We start from the raw sequence: 13450 nt of genomic DNA, 5'->3' as shown, positions 1-13450 counted from the left end.
AGTCTCTGGGACACTGGGCATCTTTCCTCCCAGATCCAGATCCCAAAGAGGCACCAGCTCCCAGGGAAACCTGGCCCTGGATTGTCCCCATCACGAGGAGGCTGAGCCATGCCCAGAGGAGCGCTAGGGTTCAGGACAGCCCTAGCATCAAGACCCAGGAATCCTGACTGCCACATTGTCCCGAGTCCAGAGGGACCCTCAGGCAGGGCTCTTGCATCAGCCACCAGCCATGTTCAACTTCGCCCCAAAGCCCAGGACCTGCAGCTTTGGACAGCTGACAACTCCTGTTCCAGCCCTTGGGAAGGGGCTCCTGACACCCTCACCTTTGGAGGAGAGCTGCAGAAGCACTGGGAACATGGAAGTCAGTTCGGAGGTGATGATCACCCTCCAGCAGCCCTCCATCTCGCTTGCTGCTGGCCCTCAGCTCAGGGATGCCCGCCCTGGCTCCTCAGCCACAACTCCTCTGTGAGGTGCCCCTGCTCCTCCACCCATAAGCGAGGTTCGCCCAGTGCAAACTTGCTGCCTGCTGCCCCCACTCCTGGCCACAGAAGGACAGTGGTGGGGAGCACCCAAGCAGTGCCCAGCAGGGACCAGGCCTTGCAGGGAAGTGCCGGCACTGCCGCTGCTCCAGTGACGATATCCTGGTGATGCAGTGCATCCACTGTGACATCAGCATGTGTCATTTGGAGGCCTGGGAGGTCAGCAGCATGGAGATGGCACAGCTCAGGAGAGAGACGAGAGATTTCCTTTCTTGTCCTGAGAAACAGTCACCTCCCTTCTGCCCAGTTCTTTTCCACAGGATCCTGACAAATCCATCAGGAACATCTCCAAATGGTGACAAAGGCCATTGAATATAGGAAGTGGAGTGCTGGAAGAATCACCACTGTGTTCCTGCACTAATATGCCTCTTGTTTGGAGCCCTTCCAGGAAGGTGGGGTTTTCACCTTCTCCTTGGCCTGGGCTTTTTTCAAAAGATGGGAGCGAAGACACCTGGGATGCAGCAGCCCCTCATTTTGCCTGAACTCCTCTTCTGCATGAATCTGGGCTCTCTCTTACAACCTGACCAAGTCTCTCATTTCAGGAGACCTGTGGCATGCTGAAGGCAGGACTACCGTCCCTGACTGTACTGCACAGAGATCCACGTGGTTCTGTGTCAGCTGGACTATGCTGCAAGCGAACCCTGCTGGATCATGTGGAGCTGATCATGGTGTCCCGTCCATTAGCTGCCATGTCTGCAACCAGAGCCCCAGAAGAGGAGAGGCGCATCTCTGCGGACATGCTCCCCTTTCCTCTTGCATGACAGAGGGGATGCCAGTGACTGCCCAGCAGTGCCCATCCCTGGGGGCTGTGCACAGCTGGGTGAGGCTCTCGGGGGGGGTTTCTCTGCCTCTTTGTCTTCCTCAGAGTGAGCACCGTGATATTTCCCCACATTTCTCCACCCGTTCATGCTGCTCCTGCTATTGTGTTTAGGCTCTCTAGGGATGGGGGTTTCAGGTGCAGTTCCAAAAATGACCCTGAACATCCTGCCACAGATGTGTTGGCACAGCAATGAGGTGTTCCATCGCCCATCTGACTTGTGGGGCCACAGGCAATGCAGTGCAAGGGGGTGGGTAACATGCCAACTGTCCCTGCACAAGACCTAGAGTGCCTTTCTCCTGGGATCATAATGAACCAGCACCTCCTGGTCACAACCAAGAATTCTTCAATGTAGGCCCTACTGTCCCATGGACTATAAGAATGTAGTTTGCAAAGTACCAGTGATTTTATCCCTGCCCAGCACCTCTTGTACCCAGGCAGAGTCCTGTGTCAGGGCATAAAAGGCAGGCAGACCTTGCTGGTGTTAGATGAAGCCATGTGGACATGTCCATGACATAACAAACTAATTCTCAGAGAAGATGTGATTGTTACACTTAATTGGTTTTCTGCAAGGAGAAATGAGCCTGCTGCCAAGTGTGTGTGCCCAGGGGAGGGAGGGAACCCCAGGGATCCCTTCGGGCTGTTTCCCAGCAGGTTCCCCTGCAGCCCCAGGGCCATGGGCAGGGAGCCTGGTGGGGGGCAGAGCAAGGGAGGCCTTGGGCTGGGCCTGTGCTGCTGAGCTGGGCCGGGCTCCTGGGCCCAAGGGGAGCTCCTGGCAAGCGGGCAGCGCTGCAGAGAGCCAGCTCTGCCCAGGAGCAGCTCCTCTGCCCAGCGCAGCAGGGCTGGGGGCACTGCCTGCAGAGACAGAGTGGGTAAAGGCAGGCAGAAGTGGCAGGATGCACAGAGCTCGCTGGGGGAGAACACTTGCCAGCCCTGACCCCGGTAAGTCTCTGGCTGGAGGGCAATGCAGCCGCAGCTCCTGGAGGAAGGAGAAGCCGCGGGTGCAGGCAGGGGTGCCCAGGGCTGTGGTGCAGAGCAGGGTCCCTGCTGTGCCCCAGGGGCTGTGTGCCGGGGCAGGGCCTCTGCCGCCTGCCAGGCTCAGCACTCAGCCTGCCCGGGGAGCTGCCCAGGGCGCTGCGGGGAGAAGCTGCGGGTGGAAGGAGTCCCCCCGGCAGGGCAGGGTCCTGCTGCTGGCGGGAGGCTGCAGCCTGGGACAGCCTGCTCAAATCCACAGCACAACCAGGATGTATCCAAGGGGACTTTGCAACAGCCGAGAAAAGGTAGGGGATTTCAGCTTCAGTCACGGCTTTCCTGAGCCTCCTGAGTTTTCAGTCTTCTCTACTTGCTTCAGTGGAAATAGAAATATATGCTTTTAATTCCAAGAAGAGGCTGAGACTCCATGATGGCTGAGAGGTTACAAGGATCTTTTCCTTCCCCTCAGCCCATAGAAAGCTCCACCACCACACGTGCAGTGTCAGCAGGGTCTGTGTGACCTGGTCTCTAGGACGTGCCCCCAGCGAGCTGCCCCTGGGCAGAGCCCTGCTGCCAGGAGGTGTCTGCAGGGCAGAGCTGAGCACCCAGCGGGTGGGATGGGGGCTGTGACCTGCAGGCAGGAGGCGTGGGGACAGAGACCCAGCTGCAGGCAGGGACAGCTGCAGGCAGCAGAGCCATGGGCAGGGAGTGAGCGGGAGCTGCTCCCAGAAGCAACATGGGACAGGGGATTTGGGCACCTGCCCTGCTGACACCTTCTTCATACAAACTCCTTAGCTTCTTTTCTCATCTAATAATAATGTCATGAGTTTCTTTTGATTCACTAGAGTTTTGAGGATGAGAATTCGTGTGCAGCTCAAAAACTGGTGATGGTGTTCCTATCTCTTCAATACGTCCATGAATAAAAGGCATCCACATTCCCTCCTAACTGTTGGGTCTCTGGGAAATGCTGTGTGTGGGGAAGGAGCTGACTCTCCCTTCAGGACTCCACATCTAAGGAAATTTGACTCTTTACATGGGGCTTCGGCTGGGCTGCAGGCTGCCATGCACAAGACCACAGCTGTGCTCTAGGAGCTCTGTGTTATCTAGCATCCCCATGGAGAAGACACGTCAGCCCTAAGGCCATAGAAATGCTGGTGGGTGGCTGTATGTGGGCAGCTGTTATGATTCCTCTGTGTACGTGGTGAAAAGCAGGGGGCTGAGATCCTCCTCAGGTACAATGAGATGGGTGAGGTGTTTGGAGATCTGCCCTTTGAACCTGGATTCCTCTGCTCTCAGCAGCATCCAGGTTCTTTTCAGGGGAACACCTGAGTGCGACCATCCTCCAGAGGTGCCCGCGCAGGGCAGCTGAGACCAGGACTGATGGATACCCAAACTGTCCCCGCTCTGCCTTGAAGGACAGTCCCTTTGCCTCCCAGGACCCCAAGGTTTCCCTTGGTGAGCAGTACAAGTGCCAAGAATTTTGCCTTAAATACACTCCTCAGGTATAGGGGGATGAGTATGAAGTAACAAAGCAAAGCATTACGCACAAAGCCCTGCTCTGCAGTCGGGTGAATTTTGAGAAAGAATGCTCCAAAACTCCTTGTTACCTCAAACACACTTCATCTGAGACCACCCCATGTTCCATTTACTTACTGTTCTAGGACAGAACTGTCTCCTGCAGAGTCTCTTGCCCCCACTAGCACCCTCAGGCAGCACCACTTTGACATCAAGTAGAGAAGCAGTCTTCTGAAAAGCGAAGAGGCAGCTTTTTATGGCTTCTACAAAACAATAGGCTAGGTTTTCCTCACAGAGGTCTACCCTAACATTTTAATTCTCTTTCCTCCTTGGACAGACCTCCCTCTCCAGAGGAGCAGATCCCAATTCCCAGGAGCACCAGATGTCCAACAGCAGCTCCATCACCGAGTTCCTCCTCCTGGCATTCGCAGACACGCGGGAGCTGCAGCTCCTGCACTTCGCGCTCTTCCTGGGCATCTACCTGGCTGCCCTCCTGGGCAACGGCCTCATCCTCACCGCCGTAGCCTGCGACCACCGCCTCCACACCCCCATGTACTTCTTCCTCCTCAACCTCGCCCTCCTCGACCTGGGCTGCATCTCCACCACTCTCCCCAAAGCCATGGCCAATTCCCTCTGGGACACCAGGGCCATTTCCTATGCAGGTTGTGCTGCACAGGTCTTTCTGATTGTCTTCTTGTTTTCAGCAGAGTATTTTCTTCTCACTGTCATGTCCTACGACCGCTACGTAGCCATCTGCAAGCCCCTGCACTACGGGAGCCTCCTGGGCAGCAGAGCTTGTGCCCAGATGGCAGCAGCTGCCTGGGGCAGTGGGGTTCTCTATGCTCTGCTGCACACTGCCAATTCATTTTCCCTGTCCCTCTGCCAAGGCAATGCTGTGGACCAGTTCTTCTGTGAAATCCCCCAGATCCTCAAGCTCTCCTGCACTAACTCCTACCTTAGGGAAGGTGGGCTTCTCATATTCAGTAGTGTTCTGTTTTTGGGGTGTTTTGCTTCCATTGTGCTCTCCTATTTGCAGATCTTTAGGGCCGTGCTGAGGATGCCCTCTGAGCAGGGCCAGCACAAAGCCTTTTCCACGTGCCTCCCTCACCTGTTTGTGGTCTCCCTGTTTCTCAGCACAGTTTTTTTCGCCTACCTGAAGCCCCCCTCCCTCTCCTCCCCATCCCTGGATCTGGTGGTGGCAGTTCTGTACTCAGTGGTGCCCCCGATATTCAACCCTTTCATCTACAGCATGAGAAACAAGGAGCTCAGGCGTGCTATCAGGAAAGTGATTACTTGGATTTTTCTTAAGATTGATACATTTCTCCTCTTTCTCCACAAATGACTTCCTTTGTTTTCCCTTGGAGGCTTGGTACTTACTTTCATTACCATGATGTTATATTTATCTTCAGTGTCATTTCCATGTATTACTTTTGTAGAAAGAAGTATTTTATTCACCCCACTTCTCCCGAGGTATGAAGTTGCTATTTTTTTTTTCTCTGGACATTTTTTGTCTACCTGGATGCCAGTACTCTCTCTTAGCATCTGCTTAATAAAATGGAATCTCCCCAGTGCACTGCCTGAAATCCTGTCTCTTCTTTCAAAGATGTTGCCAATAACATGGCTGAGCATTTTCCCCTCAAAAGGAAAAGCTGGAGAAAAAAAAAAATGGAAAAGGACTCCAGGGTTGATTTAAGGGAGAGGCAGATGACTGATATATTTCAGTCATGGTCTTAACAGATTTGTAGAGAGATTCAGCTAAGTTATTGAGCATTACTAACAGACGAGAGCAGGGAGAAACTAAAGGCCTAAAAACACCTTCACCCCCATCCACCGTCTTCTACCTCCTCCCCCCAGTGGTGCAGCGGAACGGGGAATGGGGGCTGCAGTCAGTCTCTAACACTTTGTGTCTGCCGCTCCTTCATGGTCACCCTCTGCCCCTGCTCCAGTATGGGGTCCCTCCCATGGATGCCATCCTTCCCGAACTGATCCCCCCAGGCCCCCAGCTCCTGCGTGGGCTCCTCTCCATGGGATACAGTCCAGCCTGGAGTCTGCTCCGGCAGGGGTCCTCCATGGGCCACAGCCTCCTCCAGGCCACATCCACCTGCTCCACCGGGGGCTTCTCCACGGGCTGCAGCGTGGAGATCTGCTCCGTGTGGGACCCGTGGGCTGCAGGGGGACAGCCTGCTCCACCAGGGGCCTGTCCACAGGCCGCAGGGGAACTTCTGCTCTGGTGCATGGAGCACCTCCTGCCCTCCTTCTGCACTGACCTTGGTGTCTGTACCAAGGACTGCTTCTCACTACATTTTCTCACTCCTCTCTCCCAGTTGCAGAGCAGATTTTTTTTCCCCTTCCTTAAATCTGTTCTCACAGAGGCCAACCCAGCATCGCCCATTGCCTCGGCTCTGGCCAGCAATGGGTCACTTCTGGAGCCACCTGTAACCGGCTCTTCTTTAACATGGGGCAGCTTCTGGACTCTGCTCACAGGGTCCAGCTCTAGATCCCCCCTGCTACCAAAACAGTGACACGTAAGCCCAATACAAGCTGCTGCACCTCAGAAGGCCTGTAACTCCATGCGTTTGGGAGACAAAAAGCTCATCACCATCATATGAGTTGTGAGAAATCAGGGGTAGGATTTAGGAGTAACCTGTTGGTGTCTGATGACAGTGAAAATGGTGAATGGTCACTGAGGTACATCCCCGCGTCTGCCCCACATGGGGCAGGGCAGAGGACATCCTCTAGGAGAGTAATGTGGAGCTGCCTGGGAAGCTCAGGGGTTCTCCCTAGGGAGCATGTCCCAGGGGTGGGCAGTGCCTGGAGCCCTACAAAGTGAGAGATTGCCCAAGGTGGAGTCACCCGTAGGAACGGTGCCAAATTTTGATGTCCCCAGGCAAACAAGAACTCAGTGCCTGTGGGATTCAGTGAGGGACCAGCATGCTCAAAGAAGGAAGGTTGGAGAGGGGTTCCCCTCATCCTCAGGGAAGTACAGCTGCCTGGATCTATAAAATACCTGGAAACCCCTAGAGTCCTTGGAAATATTCCCTAGTCTTCCTGAGCATCTGCCACAGATATTGAATCCAGAGTGAGAGTTTAGCAGCAGCGATCCCAATACAGATAGGTCTACTTCCCACCGTGTGCAGCACAGCCAGTGTGCCGTCACCTCTTGGGCACCACAGCATGCTTGGTCTGCTCATAGCACCACCAGCTCAGGGCCACATGGGGAGCATGGGGAGGTGGCCAGGAAGAGCTGGAGAGGAGAGAGGAGGCATGAGGAGAGATCAGATGGGAGCTGACCTTGTCTAGAAGTTGCCTCAAATACTGGTGTTCATCTCATCCAAGACAAGGTCTGGACTGTGTGTACCCTAACTCATGCTCATCATGCAGAACTACAAGTCTACGGTTTCCTGGTGCACCACCTGACATGAGGAGTAACTGAAGGAGGACTGGTGCCCTAACCTGCCAATCTCTTAATGCCATTGCCCTTTGTGAAGGGTGTCTTGGAACGCAAGGCTGGGATCCCGTGTCAAGGTTTGCATTGATGGAAGCATGACCCAGCAGCCATGTGAGCTTCCTGCTCTCCTGCTGTACACATCCATGTAGCATGCAGCACATATCCTTGAGACAGTCTCTCCCAACCCATGTGCTGGCCCTTACCCCAAAGATCACCCCAGACAAGGTTCTTCAGCTCAGGTCCACCTGGAGAACTGAAGGGAAACTGTGACCACAGGAAGTCCCAGAAGAGAATCACAGAATCATAGAATGGCCTGGCTTGGAAGGGACCTTAAAGATCATCTAGTTCCAACCCCCCGATATGGGCAGGGATGCCACCTACTAGAACAGGTTGCTCAGGGTGTCATCCAACCTGGTCTGGAACACCTCCAGGGATGAGGCATCCACAGCTTCTCTGGGCAACCTGTTCCAGTGCCTCACCATGAAGAATTTCCTCCTACTCTCCACTTCAAATCTCCCCTCTTTTAGTTTAAAATCATCCCCCTTTGTCCTCTTATTGTCTGCCCGAGGAGAAAGTCACTCTCCATCTTTTTTATAAGCTCCCTTTAAAATTTGAAAAGCTGCAATGAAGTCACCCCTGAGCCTTCCCTTCTTCAGGCTGACCATTTCCAGCCCTCTTAGCCTTACATCATAGGAGAGGTTCTCCAGCCTTTTGACCAACTTTGTGGCTCTCCTCTGGACCCATTCTAACAGATCGACATCCTTCTTGTACAGGGGACCCCAGACGTGGATGCAGTACTCCAAGTGGGGCTTCACAAGATCAGAATAGTTTCTGATAGATAGTTCCTGAAGTACAGTGGTGACAGCAATGCTGAGTACAACTACCCGATCAGTCTCACTTCCAAAAATTTTATCATACCATACGCCAGTGTTACACATTACAGCAAAATAAAAACCTTAAACCAGCCCCCAGAAGTGATAAACAGCACTGCAAGGAACACACAGTTGGTAATGTACTATCCAACGTAATTCAGAGACCAAACACAACTACAACCCTGAGATCCCCCCAAAATATCAACATTATTTTCAGCAAATAATAAGCTTATAACAATTTTATTTTAACATGCTCTGGTCAGATCTGTCATTATCTCTACCCTTTGGGCCCTATGTTATGTGCCAAAGGGAGTGTTGTGGATTAACCTTGCAGGCAGTTCAGCACCACACAGCCGTTTGCTTCACACCCTATCAGTGAGATGGGGGAGAGAATCGAGAGGGGAAAAAAGATAAAATCTCATGGGTTGAGATAAAGACTGTTTAATAAGAGAGAAAATGAAGGGAAATAATAATAATAAAGATGTTATTGCTGTTGTTGTTGTTGATGATGATGATAGTAGAATGCACAAAGCAAGTGATGCACAGTGGAATTGCTCACCACCTGCTGACCAATGTCCAGCCCGCTCCAGGCCAGAGCAGCTGCTGGTCGGAGCCGAGCCAATGAGTGATGCTGGTTGCACCTCTGTGAGAGCAGATTTAAAAAGGAATAAACATGCTGGGAAACAGCAGCTGGGAGGGAGAGGAGTGAGAACCAGTCCTGCAGACACCAAGGTCAGGAGGTGCTCCAGACACCAGAAGTTCCCCTGCAGTCCATGGATAGGCCCATGGAGAAGCAGGCTGTCCCCCTGCAGCCCATGGGTCCCACAGCAGAGCAGATCTCCACGCTGCAGCCCATGGAGGAACCCCCAGTGGAGCAGGTGGATTTGGCCTGGAGGAAGCTGCGGCCCATGGAGAGATACCGCTGAACAAGACTCCAACTCCTGGGACCCCAAAAGACCACACAAAAAATATTTACTTCCCCTTTTCCTCTGGGGAGGGGTTGTGATGGAGTGGGGTGGAGGAGGTCACTTGTGTAGCAGGGTAAATCCATCATGTAGGGGTATGGGAAGTGTTCAGACCTAGGGCTGTGGCATTCCGGAGATGGCATCTCAGCATCCAGGACATGCTCTGCCAGCTTGGCCACACAAACAGGAATGAAGAGAGGTTCCCCTGAAGGACAGCAGTAGAAGAGGAAGGCTTGATTTCCAACACAGGCATTGCTGGAACATTCCTGAGAGACCTGGGGGAGCTGCAGGCCACACCAGTCTTTGGGACACCGGACATCTTTCCTCCCAGAGCCAGATCCCAAAGAGGCACCAGTTCCCAGGGAAACCTGGCCCTGGACTGTCCCCATCAGGAGAATTCTGAGCCATGGCCAGAGGAGCCCTGGGCCTCAGGACAGCCCTGGCATCAGGACCCAGGGGTCCTGGCTGCTACATCATCTCCTGAGCCCAGCGGGACCCTCAGGCAGGGCTCTTGCAGCAGCCATCAGCCCTATCCAGTCTCCTCCCAAAGCCCTGGACTTGGAGCTCTGGACAGCTGACAGCCCCTGGGCAACCTGCCGGGAAGGGGCTCCTGACACCCTCACCTTTGGAGGAGAGCTGCAGGAGCACTGGGAACATGGAAGTCAGGTTGGAGGTGATGGTCGCCCTCCAGCAGCCCTCCATCTCACTTGCTGCTGGCCCTCAGCTCAGGACAAGGGATGCCCCCCCTGGCTCCTCAACCACAGCTCCTCTGCAAGGTGCCCCTGCTCCTCCGCCCGTCAGCGAGGGTCGCCCAGTGCAACCTTGCTGCCTGCTGCCCCCACTCCTGGCCACAGAAGGACAGCGGTGGGGAGCACCCAAGCAGTGCCCAGCAGGGACCAGGCCTTGCAGGGAAGTGCCGGCACTGCCGCTGCTCCAGTGACGATATCCTGGTGATGCAGTGCATCCCCCTGTGACATCAGCATGTGTCATTTGAAGGCCTGGGAGGTCAGCAGCATGGAGATGGCACAGCTCGGGAGAGAGATGAGAGATTTCCCTTCTTGTCCTGAGAAACAGTCACCTCCCTTCTGCCCAGTTCTTTTCCAGCATTTCCTGACAAATCCACCAGGAACATCTCCAAATGGTGACAAAGGCCATTGGATATAAGAAGTGGAGCGCTGGAGAACTCACCGCTGTGTTCCTGCACCAACACGCCTCTGCTCTTGAGAGCCTTCCCAGGAGGGTTGGGTTTGAGGCTTGTCCTGGGGCTGGGATTTTCTCAAAAGACAAGAGTGAAGGCACCTGGGATGGAGCATCCCCTCAGTGTGCCTGAACTCCTCTTCACTGCAGTTCACTCCCTTGGAGTAGTAGGATGTGTTATATGGAGGGAATTGTAGCACATGCCAGGATCCTCCTTCTGGGACAGCCCACAGGGCTCTGTACTTTGAGATGGCCTCAGCACCATCCCCTGGTCTGCCATGCAGGAGGCAGAGATGGTACACGAGGGAATGGCAAACGTTCCCTTGGCTCATACTTTTGAGGGGGAGGAGTATGGCAGCACTACAGATGGAGAGGAGAGTGGGGAAAATGGTCTGTGACAGATGTGGTGCACTCCTCAAGGCTGCTACCCGTTGCCCATGGCCATGAGCCTCTACAGGAGAAGGTGCCCATGAAGAGGTTGAGGTGGAGGGGTGGCCTGCCCCTTGCAGCCGGCCTGCCAGATCTGCCTGCAGGAGACCACTTGTGTCTTTGTGTCCACAATGAAGGAGGAACCCATCCCGATTTAGGATCTACTCTGTGTTCTCTCTCAGAACTTGACCAAGTCTCATTTCAGGAGACCTGATGCATGCTGAAGGCAGGACTACTGCCCCTGACTGTACTGCACACAGATGTACCTGGTCCCGTGTCAGCTGCACCATGTCAAGTGGGCTGCAGGGAAAGACGAGAGTGAGCCTGTGCAGTTCTGTGTGTAGGGCTGGGCCCTCAGACCTGATCTCTTTCCATGTGCTGAAAGGAAGCTGGACTACAACATGCATTTGCAAGAGGAGTGTCAAGACACAAGTTTTTCCTGTTTGCAAGTCCCAGATCCCGGTGAACATCACCTCGGTTGGCCCATCTGGCAGCTGTGCACAGAAGCTGTCTTCAAGAACCCACAGAAACCTTGGGAATGTTTGCACCCAGCAGTGTCCCTTTCCTGTGACCGTTCGAGTGATTAAAGGCCCCCAGGGTGACATGGAGTCATTGAACTCAGCTTAGTCCAATGGCTTCCACAAGACTTTGTCCACTTCTTCAGCCTGACTGCAGGCATTTACCTCCGACCACACTGTCACCCTAACTGGCTCTGCTCTGACCCTCACCCACAAGGATCCTCCCAGTCTGCTGCCCATCCCATAGAGGAGCTCCATGCATCCAGACAGATCCTTCACATGGAGGGCAACCCCCTGTTGATCGTCCCCGCTTGTCTCTTCTGAAGAATCTGCACCCACCCAGCACGACCACACTGTCACCCTGACTGGCTCTCCTCTGAGCTTCACCCACAAGGGCACCCCCAACCTGCTGCCCATCCCATAGAGGAGTGGCTCCTTCAAATGGAGGACAATACCCTGTTATTCGGCCCCCCATCCATATGTCCCTATCCAGCACAGCGCCCCAAGCTGAGGGACCTGTCCCCCAACACCTCATCAGCCCTTCTTTCAATGTCACAGCCCTGTGACAGGAGATTGGGATCCATCTCCTCCTGCCTGTGCCCCAGGCTGAGGGCATTGTGGCACATCTGGACTGTGTGTCCTGCCTGTAAACAGGACAAAGAAACAGAATAAAGAAAGACGATTTATAGCCTAAAAGGAGAAATGATCCTGCTGTCAAGAAGTGTGTGTGCCCAGGTGAGGGAGGGAACCCCAGGGATTCCTTGAGGCTGTTTCCCAGCAGGTTCCTCTGCAGCCCCAGGGCCATGGGCAGGGAGCCTGGTGGGGGGCAGAGCAAGGGAGGCCTTGGGCTGGGCCTGTGCTGCTGAGCTGGGCCAGGCTCCTGGGCCCAAGGGGAGCTCCTGGCAAGCGGGCAGCGCTGCAGAGAGCCAGCTCTGCCCAGGAGCAGCTCCTGTGCCCAGCGCAGCAGGGCTGGGGGCACTGCCTGCAGAGACAGAGTGGGTAAAGGCAGGCAGAAGTGGCAGGATGCACAGAGCTCGCTGGGGGAGAACACTTGCCAGCCCTGACCCCGGTAAGTCTCTGGCTGGAGGGCAATGCAGCCGCAGCTCCTGGAGGAAGGAGAAGCCGCGCGTGCAGGCAGGGGTGCCCAGGGCTGTGGTGCAGAGCAGGGTCCCTGCTGTGCCCCAGGGGCTGTGTGCCGGGGCAGGGCCTCTGCCGCCTGCCAGGCTCAGCACTCAGCTTGCCCGGAGAGCTGCCCAGGGCACTGCGGGGAGAAGCTGCGGGTGGCAGGAGCCCCCCCGGCAGGGCAGGGTCCTGCTGCTGGCCGGGGGTTGCTGCCTGGGGCAGCCTGCTCACAGCTCCACAGCACTCCCAGGTTGTATCCAAGGCAAGAAGCCAATCAGGGGTTAGATGCTTGCATCTCGGCTTTCCTGAGCCTCTGCTTTCAGTTTTCTCTTCTTTGTCCCTGTGGAAATAGAAATAGAGGCTGTTATTTTTAAGAAAAGGCTGACATTCCTAAGCCCTAATAAGGAGCATTCCAAGGACCGTCGGAAGTCTCTTTCCTGCCCATAGAAAGCTCCACCACCACACGTGCAGAGTCAGCAGGGTCTGTGTGACCTGGTCTCTAGGACATGCCCCCAGCGAGCTGCCCCTGGGCAGAGCCCTGCTGCCAGGAGGTGTCTGCAGGGCAGAGCTGAGCACCCAGCGGGTGGGATGGGGGCTGTGACCTGCAGGCAGGAGGCGTGGGGACAGAGACCCAGGTGCTGGCAGGGACAGCTGCAGGCAGCAGAGGCATGGGCAGGGAGTGAGCGGGAGCTGCTCCCAGAAACTCCGTGGTAGGGGCGATTTGGGCACCTCCCTGACATCCATGCAGTGCAGACACCTTACCCAGAGCAACCGCGTGGTCTCTGCTCAAATCCAGCAAAGCCTCTGCCCCAAAACCATGGGGTCTCTGACTGTTGTCCCTTTAGCAGCAGGACCCTCAGAAAAAGAGAACCCCCCAAGTGCCAATCTCTCAGTCCCATTCCTGTCCCTGAAAGCAGGAGCACTGGGGCATTTCTCTCTGTTTCTCCTCCCATCCATCCTGCCCTTGGTTTCCCCTCAGTCTCTCTGGGCAGTGGGATTAAAGCCAATGCTCAAACAACAGAATACCGAGTCCTGCTCTGTAGGTATGTCACTGGG

The 13450-nt window shown here is 55.0% G+C and overlaps 1 protein-coding gene across 1 annotated transcript; it reads left to right on the top strand.

Moving 5' to 3' along the window:
- The first annotated feature begins 4062 nt into the window (after positions 1 to 4062).
- On the top strand, positions 4063 to 6158 carry LOC310892045 (olfactory receptor 14A16-like). The gene has a single exon (XM_083854227.1). The coding sequence runs from the start codon at positions 4226 to 4228 to the stop codon at positions 5183 to 5185; it is 960 nt and encodes a 319-aa protein (XP_083710353.1). The 5' UTR covers positions 4063 to 4225; the 3' UTR covers positions 5186 to 6158.
- Positions 6159 to 13450: the final 7292 nt, after the last annotated feature.

The sequence above is a fragment of the Anser anser genome (genome assembly GCF_964211835.1).
Source record: "Anser anser genome assembly, contig: HAP1_SCAFFOLD_133, whole genome shotgun sequence".
Taxonomy (NCBI): Eukaryota; Metazoa; Chordata; class Aves; order Anseriformes; family Anatidae; genus Anser; species Anser anser.
Note: the sequence above shows the minus strand (reverse complement) of the source record. Positions and strands in the feature narration are given on the sequence as shown.